At 50.5% G+C, this 16,843-nt stretch overlaps 1 protein-coding gene across 9 annotated transcripts in view; it reads left to right on the top strand.

The window, feature by feature from the left end:
• The window catches only part of Wscd1 (WSC domain containing 1), a 39,812-nt gene extending 25,958 nt beyond the window's left edge, over positions 1 to 13,854 (top strand). For 8 of the 9 annotated variants that reach the window (XM_041665588.1, XM_041665590.1, XM_041665589.1 and 5 more), the window contains 4 exons: positions 7,498 to 7,657; positions 8,660 to 8,824; positions 11,226 to 11,426; positions 12,877 to 13,854. In XM_041665588.1, the coding sequence (XP_041521522.1) occupies positions 7,498 to 7,657; positions 8,660 to 8,824; positions 11,226 to 11,426; positions 12,877 to 13,229 (879 nt within the window). In that variant the 3' untranslated portion in view covers positions 13,230 to 13,854. Of the gene's footprint in view, positions 1 to 7,497; positions 7,658 to 8,659; positions 8,825 to 11,225; positions 11,427 to 12,238; positions 12,827 to 12,876 lie in introns of those variants that run through there. The other variant, XM_041665592.1, reaches the window with a different exon arrangement.
• The last annotated feature ends 2,989 nt before the right edge of the window (positions 13,855 to 16,843 follow it).

The following is a 16,843-nucleotide window of genomic DNA, read 5'->3' as shown; positions in this document are numbered from 1 at the left end:
CCTCAGGGGTCACAACTCAAACTCCGGACATTGGCCAAGATCTGTGGAGGTGAGACCCACAGCCCTAGAGAGCCAACTTGAATATGTTGCCCTGCCTTTCCCATGGCACTGAATTCCACTTTCTGCATGAAGGCCTGGGGTGGGGAATGCACTTGAAGTTGACCTGCCTGTGGCCTCTGCAGGGAGTGGATTCCTTCCTGACTTCCTTCCTGTCCAGAGAGAGTGCATGGTGGGACAACAGCGATGGAATGCTTGGCTGTACTTTCCTGTCCCCAGTCCAAGTACTTCCTCCCCTACAAAGGCCAGTGGCACGGCAGGACTGACCAGCGCCAGCCTCATCACGTCTGCACTGGGCCAGAAAATCAGCTCAGATGCCACATGCAGTGGGAATGGCCAGACCCATACTGCAGTACAGACATCGAAAATGTGTCCAGCCATGGGGGGAGGGGCCTGGGCGGTGCTCCCAGCAGGGTGTTCAGTGGGGCAGAGCTAAGCCTGAGGGTATGAGCCTAGGGCAGCAGATGTGAGAAGCGGTGCTTAGAAGCAGGAGATAGAGCACCCCCTCCCTGCAGCACTTCTGAGCTACCTGCTGAAGGATCTCTAGTTGGGACTAGGTAGATAGCACAGATTTAAGAAGCTCCGGGAAGGTAACTGAGCAATAAAGAACATCTGGGAGCAAAATCCAGCCTCTAATGATCTGTTTTCACTAGCAATGTTAATTATATATAATAATGGATTCCACTCTGGCATTTTCACAGTACACATAGTGTATTTTTATTGTGGGCACCCATCCCATCACCTTCTCCTGTTTCCCTCCTCTTTCTGTTGACTCCTTTTCTCTTCCCACCCAGTGTCTTGTGTGTTTTCACATCTTTATTAATGTTAATGGGAATTTCATTTGGGTTGTTTACAGGATCCTGGGTGAAGGGTTGTTTACAATAGCATACTGGTGGCTATGCCACAGGAGGAAAAAAAAATGTATTTTTTTAAGAGTATGTGAGATATGTACAGTGATTGCAGTGCCTGCAGCAGCCAGAAGAGGGCATCAGATCCCCTGCTGGACAGTTGTGAGCCACCCAACATGGAAGCTGGGAACTGAACTTGGGGCCTCCAGGACAGCCACAAGGGCTCTAAACCACCCAAACATCTCTCCAGTTGCCCCACCCACCCACCAAAAAGAAAAATGCATTTTAAAAGCCCTCTAAAATGTTCTTGTCTAATTTCTGATTTTTTTGGAGATAAAAGGAAGCTTGCTCCTTTCAGTCACCTTGAGATCCCGATGCCTCGTTTCTTCCATGCAAGGTGGGAAGCAGCTGGGGTGGCGGGTTAGATACTTTCATTGCGCTGGTTCCATCTATGGTGATTAATTTAAAGACTGATATTTGTGTGCAAGAGCAGAGACTGTTGTGGGAGTGAGGACTCTAAAATGGGAAACTGTGAAGTCTGACACCATCCGCAAGCAGGTTAATAAAGTGTGACTGCCCCCCACCCCCCTCCCGGTCATATTGCCTCTGGAACTGGAAAGGGAAGCATGACCCTGAGCCTGTGTTTTCCCCCAGTTTACCTGCTCTGACTAAATCCCCCTGAGCCCCAGTAGATGGGAGAGTCCCACCCCAGGGAGACCCCCAGCAACCGTCTTTGCCTAAGGTGGAGTCTGTGGGAGTCTGAGATCAGTGATCCTTGACACAGCAGGGTTTTCTTTCGTTGGGCCGTGTATGTGCTTTCCAAGAGCAGCTCAGGACCAGTGTTTAGACCAGACACAGTGGCACACACCTGCCATCCTAGCACTCAGGAGGCATAGGGACTGGATGACCGTGAGTTTGAGGCTAGCCTGGGTTGCACAGTAAGACTTGATCTCAAAAGAGCAAGGTCCGTGGATGGGGATCCCTGAGCTCTTGTTTTGCTTTGTAAGACCTTGGTTGCATCCCTGGGACAGCACATAGAAGAGTCATTTAAAAGCCCACACAGAACCTGCGATATTGAACTGTGCGTGTACTCATTGTTTTAGGGGGTTGCAAAGGTAGAAAGGTAGCTGTTATAGAAAATTTGAAGGTGCAAAAGTAGAAATAAAACTTACCTATAAGCTTAATGCATCAGAAAAAAAATAAGAGCTAAAAGCATATCAGCCTTTTGACCTTATCCTAGGTACATGTGCAAGAGCTTTCTTTTCTAATGTAAACATTGGGCTGTTGTGTCTTACATTCATCCTCTTCTTTACTATGACCTGGACATTTCTGTTGCCGTGCTGTGATTTTTGTAGATGTATGACTTTCCACCCTCCCCCCCTTCCCTCTGCTCCCTCCCCTCTCTTTCTCTACCCTCCCCTCTGTCTGCTTCCCTTCTTTCTCTTTCTCATTTCTCCCCCTCTCTCGCTCCATTTTCTCCTTCTTTCTTTTATGCATATGTATGTGTGTATGTGCACACAAGCATGGATGTGTGTGTGTGTTCACACACACGGGCAAGCACGCATGTGCAAGAGCTCACAGGTCCATATGCATGTGATGGCCAGATGACAACCTTGGGTATCATCCCTCAAAAGCCATCCACTTTGGGTTTTATTTAGGTAGGAGTCTCTCACTAGCCTGGAGCTCACTAAGTAGGCTGGGTTGATGGCCTGCAAGCCCCAGAAATCAACCTGACTCTACCTCCCCAGCTCTGGAATCCCAAGTATGCACCACCACATCTGCCCTTTTTAATGTGGGTTCTGGAACTCAGGCCCCCATGCTTGTAGGGCAAGCACTTCACTAATGGACCTATCTCAGGTCTACTTCCTTATTTCTTTTGTACTCTTTGCTTTCTTTTCTAGCCTGCGAGCACATTCATAATTATTTCCTTGAGCCGCGTTAACAAGGGAGCTAAGGATTTGTGGTTTCATATGTACACATGGAAGTACATAACAAACTTTGGATATGTTTTTCTGACTGTGTCTTGTCTTTCTCAAGTTGGTCCTGAGAAGGGCTTGAACTTGTGATGGTTCGAGTCCTAGTCCCTGCCTGCTATTTTTCTGGTCCTGTCACTCCCATCCTCCACCTTTTGTGCTGCATGGAGGGAGAACGCCTTGTAGGCACAGACCCAGTGATGTCACGACTTACGTTTTGTGCTTCCCGAGTAGCTCATTGTCCAGGCGATGATTGTTTCTCTGAGTCCTCTGAGTCCTTCACTCATGGGACATGTTTGAGAAGCTGCCTCAGAAGGAGCTGGCTCTTGCCCTGATGGTTGGATGCCAGGTTTCTGGGCTGTTGGTGGTTGGGTGTGTCTTTGCCAGTTCTTCTCTCTTACAGTGTTTGGCTTTCATGAAAGATATTCTCTGGGAAGTTGGTCTAGTTTGCCTATTACCCATGGACTTGGGTCTTCTCAAAGCCATGACAAGCCTACTGATACCCATAGGTTTCCCCAAGCCATCATGTTTGGACTTTTCTTGTACCCGTGGGATGGATGTTTAGCATGAACTCTGGCATCTTGAGGCTGGATGTGTGCAAAAGGCCTGCATGGAGAGCTTTACACTGAGTGGGTGCTGCTGGTCTTGCAGGTGGAGCCTCTAGCACCATTCTTTGAGCCACACCCGCATCCCCACCATCCTAGCTCTTGGGTACTTTCTGGAAGGCACTTGGAGCTCATTTCACCCCTAGATCCCACTCCCATGAATGGAGATATCCACAGCCACAGCCCAGACCTTTGCTCATGGCTCCCGGAGAGACATAGAGCCTTACCCTCTATCTCAAGACCTGGCCCTTGCCTGATGCCTTCTCCTGGGTCAGGCTTAGTCCCATCCTGCCCAAGTCTCCATCCCAGGCAGGTGCAGGATCAAGACTACTATGCTGTGCATCCATCCTGCCCCAGGACACCGACCTAACTGCCTCTCCTCCCTCTCTGCTGGATCCCAACAACCCCATGCCATGCTCAGGCTTTCTGTTTGCTTTTTCTGCCTGGCTTTTTTCAGCTTGTTCCCTACCCCCCCCCCTTTCCTTCTGTCTTTTTTTTTCCTTGCTGAAGGTTGGAGTGGGGGCAGGGGCATGGGAGAGCTGAAAGTTGGAAGAGAGATAAGATTCATCAATATTTAATTTTTATGGAAATCGTGTCCTCGAAATCCCACGGGACTGAAAATTGTTCTGTGTTTTCAGGATCCAGTGATGTCGCTGAGGCAGTTATGTTGTAAATAAAACTGTATTACTATGTGCAGCTCTCCCGTCGCTCTGCAAACACCCAGAAACTTGACAGTTTAATCCACTCAGGGAGGCAAAAGGGTTTGGGTCACTGGTGGGGGCAGTGACATGCTCATGAAGTGGGCAGCCCTGGGATATGAGAATGGAAGGCTCGACCTCAGCAGCATCAGTGCCAATGGGGAGAGCTAGGAGCCCTCCAGCCTCAGCAGAGCACAGGCTGGGGACACTGTTGGCCTCAGCAGGGATCCCAAGATAGCAGGGCCCTAGGGGTGGGATGGCTGACTCTGAGGTAACTGCTTTCCCCTCCCTTACAGCCTTTGATGCTCTTGACCTTAGCTAGCAGGAATATGGCATGGTTCGTTGTCAATAGGTTTTGATGGTGCTGGAATCTAAAAAGGATGTTCATTCATTCATTCATTCATTCATTCGTTTGTTCATTCATCAAACACTTACTAAAAATCTGTCACACATTAGAAGACTGTTTTAGACCCTGAGGGTGTGGCGACACACAAGACACAGAAATCCCTTCCCTGTTTATATCCTTGTGAGCAGGGCAAGACAACAAACCAGGAGAAGAAATAAAACCTAGGGTATGCTGCGCGGTGGTGAGTGCAGCGGTGAAGAGAAAGGCGGGGAAGTCCATGGGAGTTTACCCAGGAGACATTCATCCTTAGATGTCTCAAAGCCACTCTGTTCACAGTGGCTGGAAACAGCCCGGACAGCCATCAAAAAGTGAGTTGGTCAACGCACGGTCCAGCCACACGTGGAATTCTATGTGACAGTAAGAAGGAACAAGCTGCCGATGTGTGAAGCGGTGGGGACGGATTAAACAAATGGTTTTCTGAATGAAAGAAGCCACGCTCACAAAAACACACACTCGGCGATTCTATTTATGTGACACTCTAGAATGGATGCTGCTGATTCACAGTGATCGAAAGCAGGATGGCGGTGGCTTAGGTTGAGGCAGGGAGAGATGTAGGAGAAAGGACAGTGGGACCTCTCGGTGGATGGAAGTGCTGCCTATCTCGATGTGTGTTCGTCCGAGCTGGCCAAGTGCTAGATGTGGGGTCAGAGCACTTCATCAGGAACTTAACAAGCAGTATGCACACACAGCAGAGAAGGAGGTGGGAGAGCACTCAGTTTGGAAAGGGGTGGACAGAGGAGGCCTCACTGAGATGGGGGCTGGAAGAAAGAGAGAGTGGTGTGTGGGGAGGAACATTCCAGGCCGTTGAAGTTAACAGGTGCAAAGGCCCTGGGGTGGGAGCCTGGCTCAGTAGCCAAGGAACAGAGAGAGCTGGTGTCTTAGCTGACTCAGGCTGCTGCCTCAGCACCACGGACTGGGCAGATTAAACAGCGGATATTAATCTTCACATACCTCTGGAGGCTAAAGCTGGAATCATAACTTGGAGGTACCAGCAGCCTTGGTTTCTCCTAAAGCCTCTTTCCTTGACCTGTATCTCCCAGGGTTGTTGGATGCTTACATTGGCCTGCTCTTCCTGTGAGATCACCAGTCACAATGAAGGGCCATCCCAACCTGACGGCTTTATTTTGACTAACTCTATGGAGAATTGTTTCTAAATAAGGTCCACTCTGAAAATCTACCATCACAGGCTGTGCGGGAATGAGCAAGGCACCGCCAAGCCACTGTGTGCTCCCTAAGGGTAACACAGGGGCCTGGAAGCCCCCGTTGGGGTGAAGGTTCTACTGAAGGACAAGGCAGGATGCTGGTATGGTGAAGGAAGGGGGTGAAATTGCAGGGGCCGTACACCACTTTTCACCAGTTCACATCCATGGGGACTGACTTCCAGGAATGTCCCTAGTCAGGCTACCAATGGGGGGCTTATTTGTAAAGCAGTGTGGGGCCCCTGTATGGAATCTACTTAAAGACACAGTGGGACCTGTCAGTCCCTTGTGTCGGTGAGCACAGCGCCATCCTAGCATGAAGAGGAACGGGGAGGTGAGGGACCGGGATTTCTGGGCTCAGAGGAGAGGCTCCACAGTGCCCTGGGAGTCAGTGATTAGCATTTCTTTCTGGCTGTGTCCCCCAGGCTCCGCTTCGCCTCCCCTGGCTGCGACACTATCTCTTGTCTAACATGAGTGCATAGCTCCTCGGCTTTACCAAGCCATGCACAGAAAACGCTATTGATTTTCCTTATTTATTTATGAGATTTCTTGCTGAGGGCAAAAAATAAAAAGGTTTGTGCAGTGGCTCCCTTCGCAACAAACACCATCCTCCACCCACTGCCTCCATCTGTCACACAGGCTCTGGGCCTAAGAGGCCTGCTGTGCCCCTGGGAGACATGGGGGTGGGGCTGAATGTCCCACCTACTGCCCGGCATGTAGTGGATGCTCACAGGCATGTGTTGGGGAGGTGACTGAATGCGTTTCTTGAATGAACTGTGGCAGACACTCAGAAGGGTAAGGAAACCAAACATGTCCCGTTCCTATGTGAAATGCCTACTGGGTGGTCAGGAATAACCACTGGGCCCCAGCTCATCTAGCCATCAGCCTACAGGGTCTATTTTATTGTCTTTTATCAATGGTGAGAGTCTGAGTGGTTGAGCATCTTACCCATTGTTGTACACGTGAGCCAGATTTCACATCCAGGCCTTCAGGATTCTCTTTCATGCTGTGTGATGTGGACACTCCAAAGCAGAACAAAAGCCCACTTGAAAGCTGGCTGAGTCCTCAGAAATAGCTGTGTCCAGTCTCTGTCTGGTGGGGACTTTCCATTCTCAGAAAGGTCCCATCCATCATCAGAGCATGTCAGGAAGGAACAGGATTTGTGTTTCTCTACTCTTCAGTCTTTGGAGAAAAGACTATAGGATCTGTCCCCATTCTGCTGTGAGACCTCTCTAGGCCAAGGGTTGGCTTTTGTCCATTTCCAGGGGGAGCATAACTAGCCAAGGGTCTGTTGTCTAACAATACGGCGCTCCACATCCCAAGCTGCCCGTGTCAGCAGAGCTGGCTTCCTGTCCCCACAGCTTCACTTATGTGGATGTCTTCCCTGGTGTCCTCATTCTACCACTCCTGCCAGATGCCAGCCACAGCCTGGACCCTGTTCCAGGACCGCCCAGCGTTCTGGCCTTTGTTCGCCTGTGCCCAGACGCTCACGCAGTGTGGTGACAGTTGTCACCCGTTCGCTCTGAGCTCCTGCAGGGCAGAAGTCATATCTCACTTCTGTGGCTACCTCTGGTTTAAACACAGAGCCTGGTGGTCATCCCTGCTGAGCCTGTGTGAGTGGTAGCACCTCCACAGAGTGCAGCTAACACCTGAACCGCAAGTACAAGCCACTCCCTCCCTGGCCTCACGCTCCTCCTCTTCTTCCCTACAGGAGTTTCCTCTGGCCATCCTCCGGGGCTGGGACTGCTATTGTACCTACCCTACCCCTCAATTCAGCCTGCGGGATGCTGTGGATGGAACACTGTGCAGCCAGGCCCCTGAGGCTCAGGAGCTACCTGGCTACTGTGAGGTTTACCAGACACCTGTACAAGGTGAGCTCTGCATACCCTCCTGGACTGTGGCATTGGTCTGGAGCAGTGATTCTCAACCTTCCTAATGCTGTGACCCTTTAGTACAGCTGTGGTGATCCCCAACCATGACATTATTTTCGTTGCTGCTTCATAACTGTAATTTTGCAACTGTTATAAATTTTAATGTAAATATTTGATATTTCTGGCAGTCTTAGGTGACACCTATGAAAGGGTCATTCTAACCGCAAAGGGTTGAGAACTACTGGTCTGGGCCCAAAGTGCTCCCAAGGCTAGAAAGACTAGGTATGCCTAACTATAAAGCCACAAAACAGGGTACAAGTTATGTAGAGTTCCCTGTATCTCTTCTCAGTAGATAAGGGAGAGGAAAGGTCGGGTGAGGCCAGGCTTCTTTTGAAAATATGAGCTATTGGAGATGGTAGTATAAGAGGCAGAGAGGAAGAGCAATGAAAAGGGGAATAATGCAAGACTCAGAGGCACAGGAAGGGCACTTAGGTCTCAGAAGCCTCCATGTGCTTGCAGTCCCCTAGGGTGAGCATCATCACAGTTGGGCTCTGTTGATCCCAGGGACTGATGGGGAAGACTAGCTCGTAGAGAGAAGCATCCCCGCTGTTGTCCAGTGCCTCCAGGGATTGCCCCCTAGTGACTTGTATGTCTTCCAGCAGCCCTGGGGAGAGACCATAAGAAGCACAGCTGTTGGCCTGAGATCAGCCCATCTTCAGTTCATTGCGCTGCAGTGGGTCCATAGTTCTGTCCATCTCCCCTAGCAGAATCTGGAGTTCTCGGTGTTATGCCAGGATACTTTGGCTGTCCCAAAGAGCTAGAGTGGGGTGAGTGTCCCTAGAACACTCAACTCCCAGCCACGAGGGATGGGAGGCTTTATCATATCACTCAAGGTACAGGTAACAAATTGCTTAATCACCAGTCCCTGTCCAGAGGGCTTCAGCAACAGCTCTGAGATCACAGTGCAGGTGAGTGACTCCTTGGTGACTTCTGGGCTTTCAGACACCCGGTGCACAGACAGGAGGTTCCTGCCCAACAAGTCTAAAGTGTTTGTGGCTCTGTCAAGCTTCCCTGGAGCTGGGAACACATGGGCAAGACACCTGATCGAGCACGCCACTGGCTTCTACACAGGAAGCTACTACTTCGATGGAACTCTGTACAACAAGGGTAAGCCAGGGGTGCTGGGGAAGAAGAGGCAGCCCCAAACGGTCCCCTCACAGACCAGCCCTCCTCAGAGCACTGGAATTTCTCCATTGCTCCCCAGACAGTAAGGGATTAAGGGTGAAAATTAATCTGCCCATTCCTCTTTTTTCCTGGCAAATGGTAACTCTTCGAAATGCCATTTAAAAAAAAAAAGTCCAGAAATGCTCAAGAACTTTATGATTTCTAATCTTTCCCCTGTAAAACTAAGCGGTCTCATTACGCTGAATAAATTAACCCGCTCAAGTTTGTGAGCTGCTCAAGAACGCAGACCCTCAGACAAGTCAAGTGGTGTCTAAATTTGGCAAAATGTATTCCTCAGTTGTCACGGGGTGCAGCATTTGCTCTGGGCTTCTGTACCAGAGTTTGGATTGCAAAAAGAGCTGATACTGTCAGAAACCAAACAACCTAGTGTGCTTGGCAGTGAGTTCTTAAAGTGGTTGTGCATGTGTAGCCTAGCCCATCTTCCCTGAGAGGCTAAGGGCACCTACAGATGCGGGAGACAGTTGCCAGATAAACACACGGCCCTGCTTTCATTCACTGACCCCTGTGCCGAGGCTGTAGTGACCTACAATATTTGCCTAGGAGGCCTGTACCAGCTGCCTGGATTCACATGTAGATGAGTGGCCAAAGAGTGGAATGCCAGCTTCAGGGCTGCCAAGAGGCACCTGGGCTGTGGGCTCTCAGGCATGGTCTAGCACTCATTTGGCTATAGTTTGAATCTTCCTCTTAATGGCATCCTAGCCTGTTTGATAAAAATCAATCAAGGCAAATGCTTCTGGTGTTTGACCCATGACATTAGCCAGCTTTGGTGGGTAACCTCCAGTTCTGGGTTTGAGAGTTAACATTTTCCAGGTACCAGGAAAGCGCTGATGCCACCGTAGATATGGATGCTTTGCAACCACTACTGAAGGGAGGCTTCTGTGTTTTCAAAACCCCAAAACAAGTTTATGGAGATTTAAGGAGCCTGTTCTCTGAGCTGGGTATCCTGACCTATGGTCCAGAGACCCTGGGCATCATCCAGAAAGCCTCCAGAGCATCCCACTTTGTGGGTTCTCCTGCTCTGCTCCCTTAAGCCCCTGTGCTCCACACTTGGACCATATCACCTAATGGTCCACAGCCTTAAAGTTGGGGTCCGCTCTTGTTCCTTGATTGCTGTCATATTTATTCTTCCTGTTGCTGTGACAAAATAATGCAGACGGAAGCAACTCAAGTAAGGGTGGGTTTATTTGGATCACAGTTTGAGATGGAGTCCATTGGGGAAGTCAAGGGAGCAGAAGACTGAGGTGGTTGTGTCTGCAGTCAGTAAAAAGAAAAGCAATGGATGCTTATACTCAGCCAGCTTCCTCCTCTTCTGTGGTACAGGACCTGCTTCAGGGCAAGGTTGTCACTTTCCTTTGGGGTAGGTCTGGCTCCTTCAATTAACCCAATCAAGATTGTCCCCCATGGACATGCCAGTGCCATATCCTTCACGCATGTGCCCAGAGACTTGTTTCCTAGCTGAGTCCAATCTTATCAAATTATAGCACTAGCCACCAACTGATCCAAAGTCCAACACAAGGAGCCACGAGAGCTTTGTGGAATCTTGTGACTCTGGGGACCAATGAGTCCAGTCTGATCTTTCCTCTCAGTCAGCTGTCACTGAGATTCTAAGTGTACAGTGCTTCACCAAGGATCCAAGGGAAGGTGTGGGTAGCAGAGATATTGGTCTGGGGGACAACCCTCCATTCATGGGAGTAGGGTTATAAGTCCTCAAATGCTGTGGGTGAGGCCTTTTCCAGACTTGCCCTGGATCCTGTAATAGAGAATCTTTACTCTTGTGGTAGTCCAGGGAGCTGTGATCGGCTATGGCATAAGGTCATAGGGAGGCTCCTGTTGTTTACAGTCACTGGCCCATGATGGCTGCCTTGTCTCTCCTGGAGAGGTGGCTAGAAGACAGGGGCTTCACAGGAACACTCAAGGGCTCAGAGACAGAGCTCTGGCACAGTTGTCAGGATGCTGTGTGACACTGTGTAGGTCACATACCCACTCTGAGCCTCTGTCTTCGTCTGAGCCAAAATTCTTTGTAATGCTCCTCTGGAATTATCTCCCTGGAAAGTCCAACATTTGTATCTATAATCAGACCCTGGGGACTGCAGAAGGTAATTTGCCTCATGCCGATGTGAGCATCCTCTTCCCTACTGGTAGACACCTCCTGTTCATACTTTCCCTGAGACAACAGTCACTCCTGTGAAGGCCTCTCCTGCCCCCATTCATAGAACCCCCAGTACCCTCTCATCAGTCCTTGTGTTATTGTGGAAGTGGGATCACCCCAAGTGAGGGTGAGGATACCTTCCTCCACAGAGGTCCTCTGATTCCTCCTGAGCAGGGTTCAAGGGTGAGAAAGACCATTGGCGTAGCCGGCGCACCATCTGTGTGAAGACACATGAGAGTGGCCGGAGGGAGATCGAGATGTTTGACTCCGCCATTCTCCTGATCCGGAACCCCTACAGATCTCTAGTTGCTGAATTTAATAGGAAATGCGCTGGACACCTGGGCTATGCCCCTGACCGCAACTGGAAGAGCAAAGGTGAGGGATGGATGGCCTGGGCAGGGGACTGACAGGTGTACCAGGGTGGTGCAAGGTCAGAATACATGTTCCTGGCTGTGGGAAGGCCTGGTCGCACTCATTTCTCCCCATCTTCCCCAAGCTTGCTCTGTCCACACTGCCATGCCGATGGCAAGCCAAAATCCTCCTCTATCCACCCCCAGTGGTGGGTGGTGAGGTCACATAGACCTAGGAGTTGCATAGAGCTGAGACAGCCCTAGGCACACATGTCCCTGTCTGCCCCTCAGCCTGAATCAGGAAGCCATGTTCACCTGCCATTCAGAAGTAGGAAGAGAGTGTGCACACCTGGTCTGTGTCCAGGGTTTAGCATGATCGTCCTTCCTAAGCTGCCCCCACTGACTTTTCTATGGTTTGTCCAAGTAACTCTCCAGATGAGCCCAGAGGGTAACTTGATTTGTCCAGGGTACCAGGATGATGGTGGGCAGGGCTGGGTCTTAATCCTGCTTCCGAGTCAGCTTGGACAACCATAGCAATACAGTGGAGATGGGGACTTAAATAACAGTTCTTTATTCTTCATGTCCAGTGAGGCCCTTCTCCCAGGTTTCAGACAGTACTCCACGGCCATATGGCAGAGACCCTCTTCTTGTAGGGACACGAATCCCATCTCAAGGGCCACACTCTTATGACCTCATCTAACCTAGATTGTCTTCCAAAAGCCTCTTTTATACACACTATCATATTCAGGTACAGAAATGCAGACATTCGGTCATAACACCCTCGTTTCCTGATATGGCATGAACACTCTCTTTAAGAAGTGATCCTTTTGACCTCAGCTCCTGAAATTCTACCATTTGCCAGGCCCTGGCTGAAGATCCTGCCCTTGAAGAACTGTGGTCTGGTCTTTGACCCCTCCAATCATAGACTGAACCCTAGTCTCCATTATGATGATATTTGATGGAGGTGCACATCTGGAGGTGACGATGTCAGTTAAGTCATGAGCAAAACTACCCAGGGCAGCATGGGTGGAGATGCTACAGGGCCAGCACCAGCTGAACCTGTGCTACCCAGGGCAGCATTGGGTGGAGATGCTAGCAGGGCCAGCACCAGCTGAACCTGTGCTACCCAGGGCAGCATTGGGTGGAGATGCTACGGCGCCAGCACCACTCCTCCTTGTCCAGGATAGTCCCAAAGGTCAAAGAACTCACAGCACACAGGAGAGGGCCAGCTTTCGCTTGAGACATGGCAGGCTATATCTGTCTTAAATTGGTACCCAAAATCACTGTCTTTCAGGCAGACCTAGGCCTCTGCCAAGTTGAACTTGACAGGAACCCTTCATTCACACTGGACACCCAAGCGGATCAGCCTCAGGTCGAGAGGTCAAAAACAGGCAGCACCTTCTCCTCGACAGGCCCTTCAGAGCCAGCAGCCCCAGGAGGCAACCCTGACTTCATTACTTCTCTCCCTGTTTCAGAGTGGCCAGACTTTGTGAATAGCTATGCCTCCTGGTGGTCCTCGCATGTCCTAGATTGGCTCAAGTACGGGAAGCGGCTGCTGGTCGTGCACTATGAAGAGCTGAGGCGCAGTCTGGTGCCCACGCTGCGGGAGATGGTGACCTTCCTCAACGTCTCTGTGAGCGAGGAACGGCTTCTCTGTGTGGAGAACAACAAAGAGGGCAGCTTCAGGCGACGTGGCCGGCGCCCTCATGACCCGGAGCCCTTCACCCCTGAGATGAAGGACCTGATCAATGGCTATATCCGGACAGTGGACCAGGCTTTGCGTGACCACAACTGGGCTGGCCTGCCCAGGGAGTATGTGCCCAGATGATAGGCCCACCCTGGCTACCTGGTCCTGCTGAGATGCAGCTGGACTAACGGGCTGAACACTGCTCTAGTGCACTGATCTGTGGACCCCTGGGCTGCATGGCTGCTGGCACACAGTCAGCAAGGTGTTCTCGCGGGTGCAACTTCATGAGCAGGGGATCCACCAAGCCTGCCCAGACAGATGTGCATCACAGGACACTCCTTGCACATCATCAGACACACTTAGACATCATCCACCACTCACAGTGCCCATCTTTATGTGCCTAAGCCAATTGAGTAGGGTGGACTAGACACTCCCAGCTTTGCAAACACAGCCAGATGTGGACACATACGTACAGGTGCCAGGGTGTATGCTTACAGAGACTGACTGTCTGCCTCATATAGACACACGTGCACACACTCAAGGCTACGGGAGGCCTTTGGCTTCCTGGGTCCAGCTGGGCACAAACTGGACTTTTGGGGCTTTTGGCTCTGGAATACCATACTGGGCTGGTGGTATTGCTCCAGGCAGTACAGTGGGAACTGGGGGGATGGAGGTACACAGAGTGTTGCTGATGGGTACTGTGTGACCCTGGCTGCGTGTCTGACATCCCATAAATGTGTGTGCTGTGACATCCTGGCACTGCAAACCACTGTGTCTCTGCCTCTCTCTTCTCTATGGATGGGGACTGGCAACACTGGCAGCATGGGGCCTGCTGCTGCCCACCCCCACCCCTGCAAGCATACACATGCTGACCTTAGAACAGCCACTGCTATTCAACACAGTGCTGTTACCCTCTTTTAGCTAACAACACCAGGGCATCTAAGTCCACTTGCTTCTCCACCCAACTGTTTTGGGAAGCTGCATCTTCAAACCCTGTCTGTAAGGAGTGAGGGTCAGAGGCTGGCATAGCGGCTTGGCCTACAGGGGACCTCCAGACTCAAGGGTGACCACATACCAGCAGGAGGGGGTTGTGGTGAGAAAAAGAGGCCCTAGGTGAGATGTCACCTCAGGGACCACTAGGAGCAGTTGCCCCTCATATTAGCAAGCCCATGCCCTATGGAAGTCACACAGAAAATTCTATACAAGCCAAGTATAGAGACATCCACCTTCCTTCTGAGCACTTTGGAGGTGAAAGCAGTAGACTCAGGCCCTCAGGCTCATCATCAGCTTTGTATCATGAATCTGAAGCTAGCCTGGGCTACACAAAAGAGCACAGAGTGCCAGGTGATCCTTGAAGAGGCTCGACAAAGCCTCTGCCCGCCCCCTGTGGCAGAACCCTCCCTGATACCACATTCACTCTGACTTTGCCTGTCACTGCTACCATGACACTGCCTCTACCACACTTCTGGCTTTATTTCTGTAGCTAACCTTGTTCCCCATCCTTGGTCCATGTCTTCATCAAAAGACAGTAAGATAGAGAAATAGTCTTCCTTAGTCATCCCCACTCTGCCCTCTGTGCTACTCACGGGGCCATGATGAGTGTGACCCCCTTCCTGCCAGTCTCACCAGTGTGGGATTGTCCTAGTGGGTGTGGGAAGCCAGTCACAGAGGAAAGTATGTGTTATGTGATTTCAGAAGGGCTAAGTGAGCTACATCCCCAGGATCTTCAGGGAATGCTTCACAGCAGTCTAGAGGTGGTTTTAAATGAGAATGGCCCCTGCTAGGAAAGGAGGGACAGCATGTGTGCATGTGCGGAGGTTTGGCGGTCCCTCTACCTCTGCAGTAGGAGGAGGGACGTAGAAATGGACTTGGCTCTCATAGCCTTTTAGTGTTCAGCCTAGCCTGCCAGCCTGAGACCAGAATAACTGCTTATGCTCACAAGCCTTGTTAGGTCACCTTTGCTGTCTGTCTTGTGCTCAGAAATGGATGCAGTTTGTGAGCAAGGAACAAGAGAGGGAGTAAGAGGTGGGGATTGATGGGCCCTGGCAAGGGTGAAGAACAGGTTGGGCCTAAACTCCATAGGGCTTCTCCATGAGAGGTAACCCTGGCAAGAATGAGGTGCCTGCTTCTGGGAGCCTTCTAAAGTCCTAAGAGGAAGATCTCAGTGGCCCTGGGTCAGGTACCAGTAGCCTCTGAAGGGGAAGGCAGGGGCCTCTGAATGACCAGATTAAGTCAGAATGGAAGAAGACCCTGTGATTACATTTTCTGAATGGTTGGCTCTTTCAAGGGGGAGCAACTGCCTTAAAAAGCAAGAAACTAGCAGAACAACTCTAGTGTGGCTCTCTCTGACAGATTTCCAAAATGCAGAGTCCTGATCCTCAAATCTAGCAAAGGAGGTTTTTGCAAGCTCTATCTACAGATTCAACTGACTTCAAAGAGGAGGACAACACTGCCATACTTCTTGCCCTTGGAATGCCCTCAGGGAGACATCCCTCAACCCAAGCAAAGCTTATAGAAGGAGAAGCAGTGTGGACATTTGAGAGGATGGTCATGGCAAGGTCCCAACCTGCTCCCTGGCTAGGTTGGTGTTCTTACCTGGGAATATAGGGTGGTAGTACGTACCACAGAACACCTCCCCTAGCTGCATATCTGCTCCTAAGTTTACAAGTCCTTCCTGTAGAGTTTATCCTTTTTTAATCACACCCTGCCTCCTGCCTACAAGTGCTCTTCCCACACCCATATCGTTTTATTTTGTTTTGTAACCCACTAAGTTTAATCGGGGCCATCTGTGAAATCACAGGTTTGAAACTATTTGTTGGGGCATAGCATCATCAGTGAGTACACAACATCAGTGAGGACACAGCATCAGTGAGGACACAGAATCAGTGAGGACACAGAATCAGTGAGGACACAGCATCATCAGTGAGGACACAACATCAGTGAGGACACAACATCAGTGAGGACACAGCATCATCAGTGAGGACACAACATCAGTGAGGACACAGCATCAGTGAGGACACAGCATCATCAGTGAGGACACAGCATCAGTGAGGACACAGCATCATCAGTGAGGACACAGCAACATCAGTGAGGACACAGCATCATCAGTGAGGACACAACATCAGTGAGGACACAGCATCATCAGTGAGGACACAGCATCATCAGTGAGGACACAGCATCAGTGAGGACACAGCATCATCAGTGAGGACACAGCATCAGTGAGGACACAACATCAGTGAGGACACAGCATCATCAGTGAGGACACAGCATCATCAGTGAGGACACAGCATCATCAGTGAGGACACAGCATCATCAGTGAGGGCACAACATCATCAGTGAGGACACAGCATCAGTGAGGAAGACAGTATCTGCCCCATGCCCAGAATCCATCAGTATCCCATTGTTCAGTAGTGAGGAGTAAAGCCATCTACTGACTTGCTTTCCTGGACTTGCTCAGTTACCTCCCTTACAGCCCAGGACCACCTGCCTATGGGCAGCACCACCCACCGTGACCTGAGCACTCTCACATCAATTACCAATCAAGAAAATGCCCATGAATGTGGCTGGCTATAAGCTAATCTTATGGGGAAAACTCAGTTAAAGTTCCCTCTTCCCAGGAGGTTCAAGTTGACAATGAGAGCTAACTATGACAAAGTCTTTCTCCCAGCACCCCTGCCAGTAGTTTGCCTTGCACCTTTCAGTACTGTGAAAGCTGGCCGTCAGGGAAGAGGATGCCAGCTCAGCTACAGCAATAG

This window comes from Microtus oregoni, unplaced genomic scaffold (assembly GCF_018167655.1).
Source record: "Microtus oregoni isolate MIOR12 unplaced genomic scaffold, Mior012 000015F_ref0000493, whole genome shotgun sequence".
NCBI classification, from domain to species: Eukaryota; Metazoa; Chordata; class Mammalia; order Rodentia; family Cricetidae; genus Microtus; species Microtus oregoni.
Note: the sequence above shows the minus strand (reverse complement) of the source record. Positions and strands in the feature narration are given on the sequence as shown.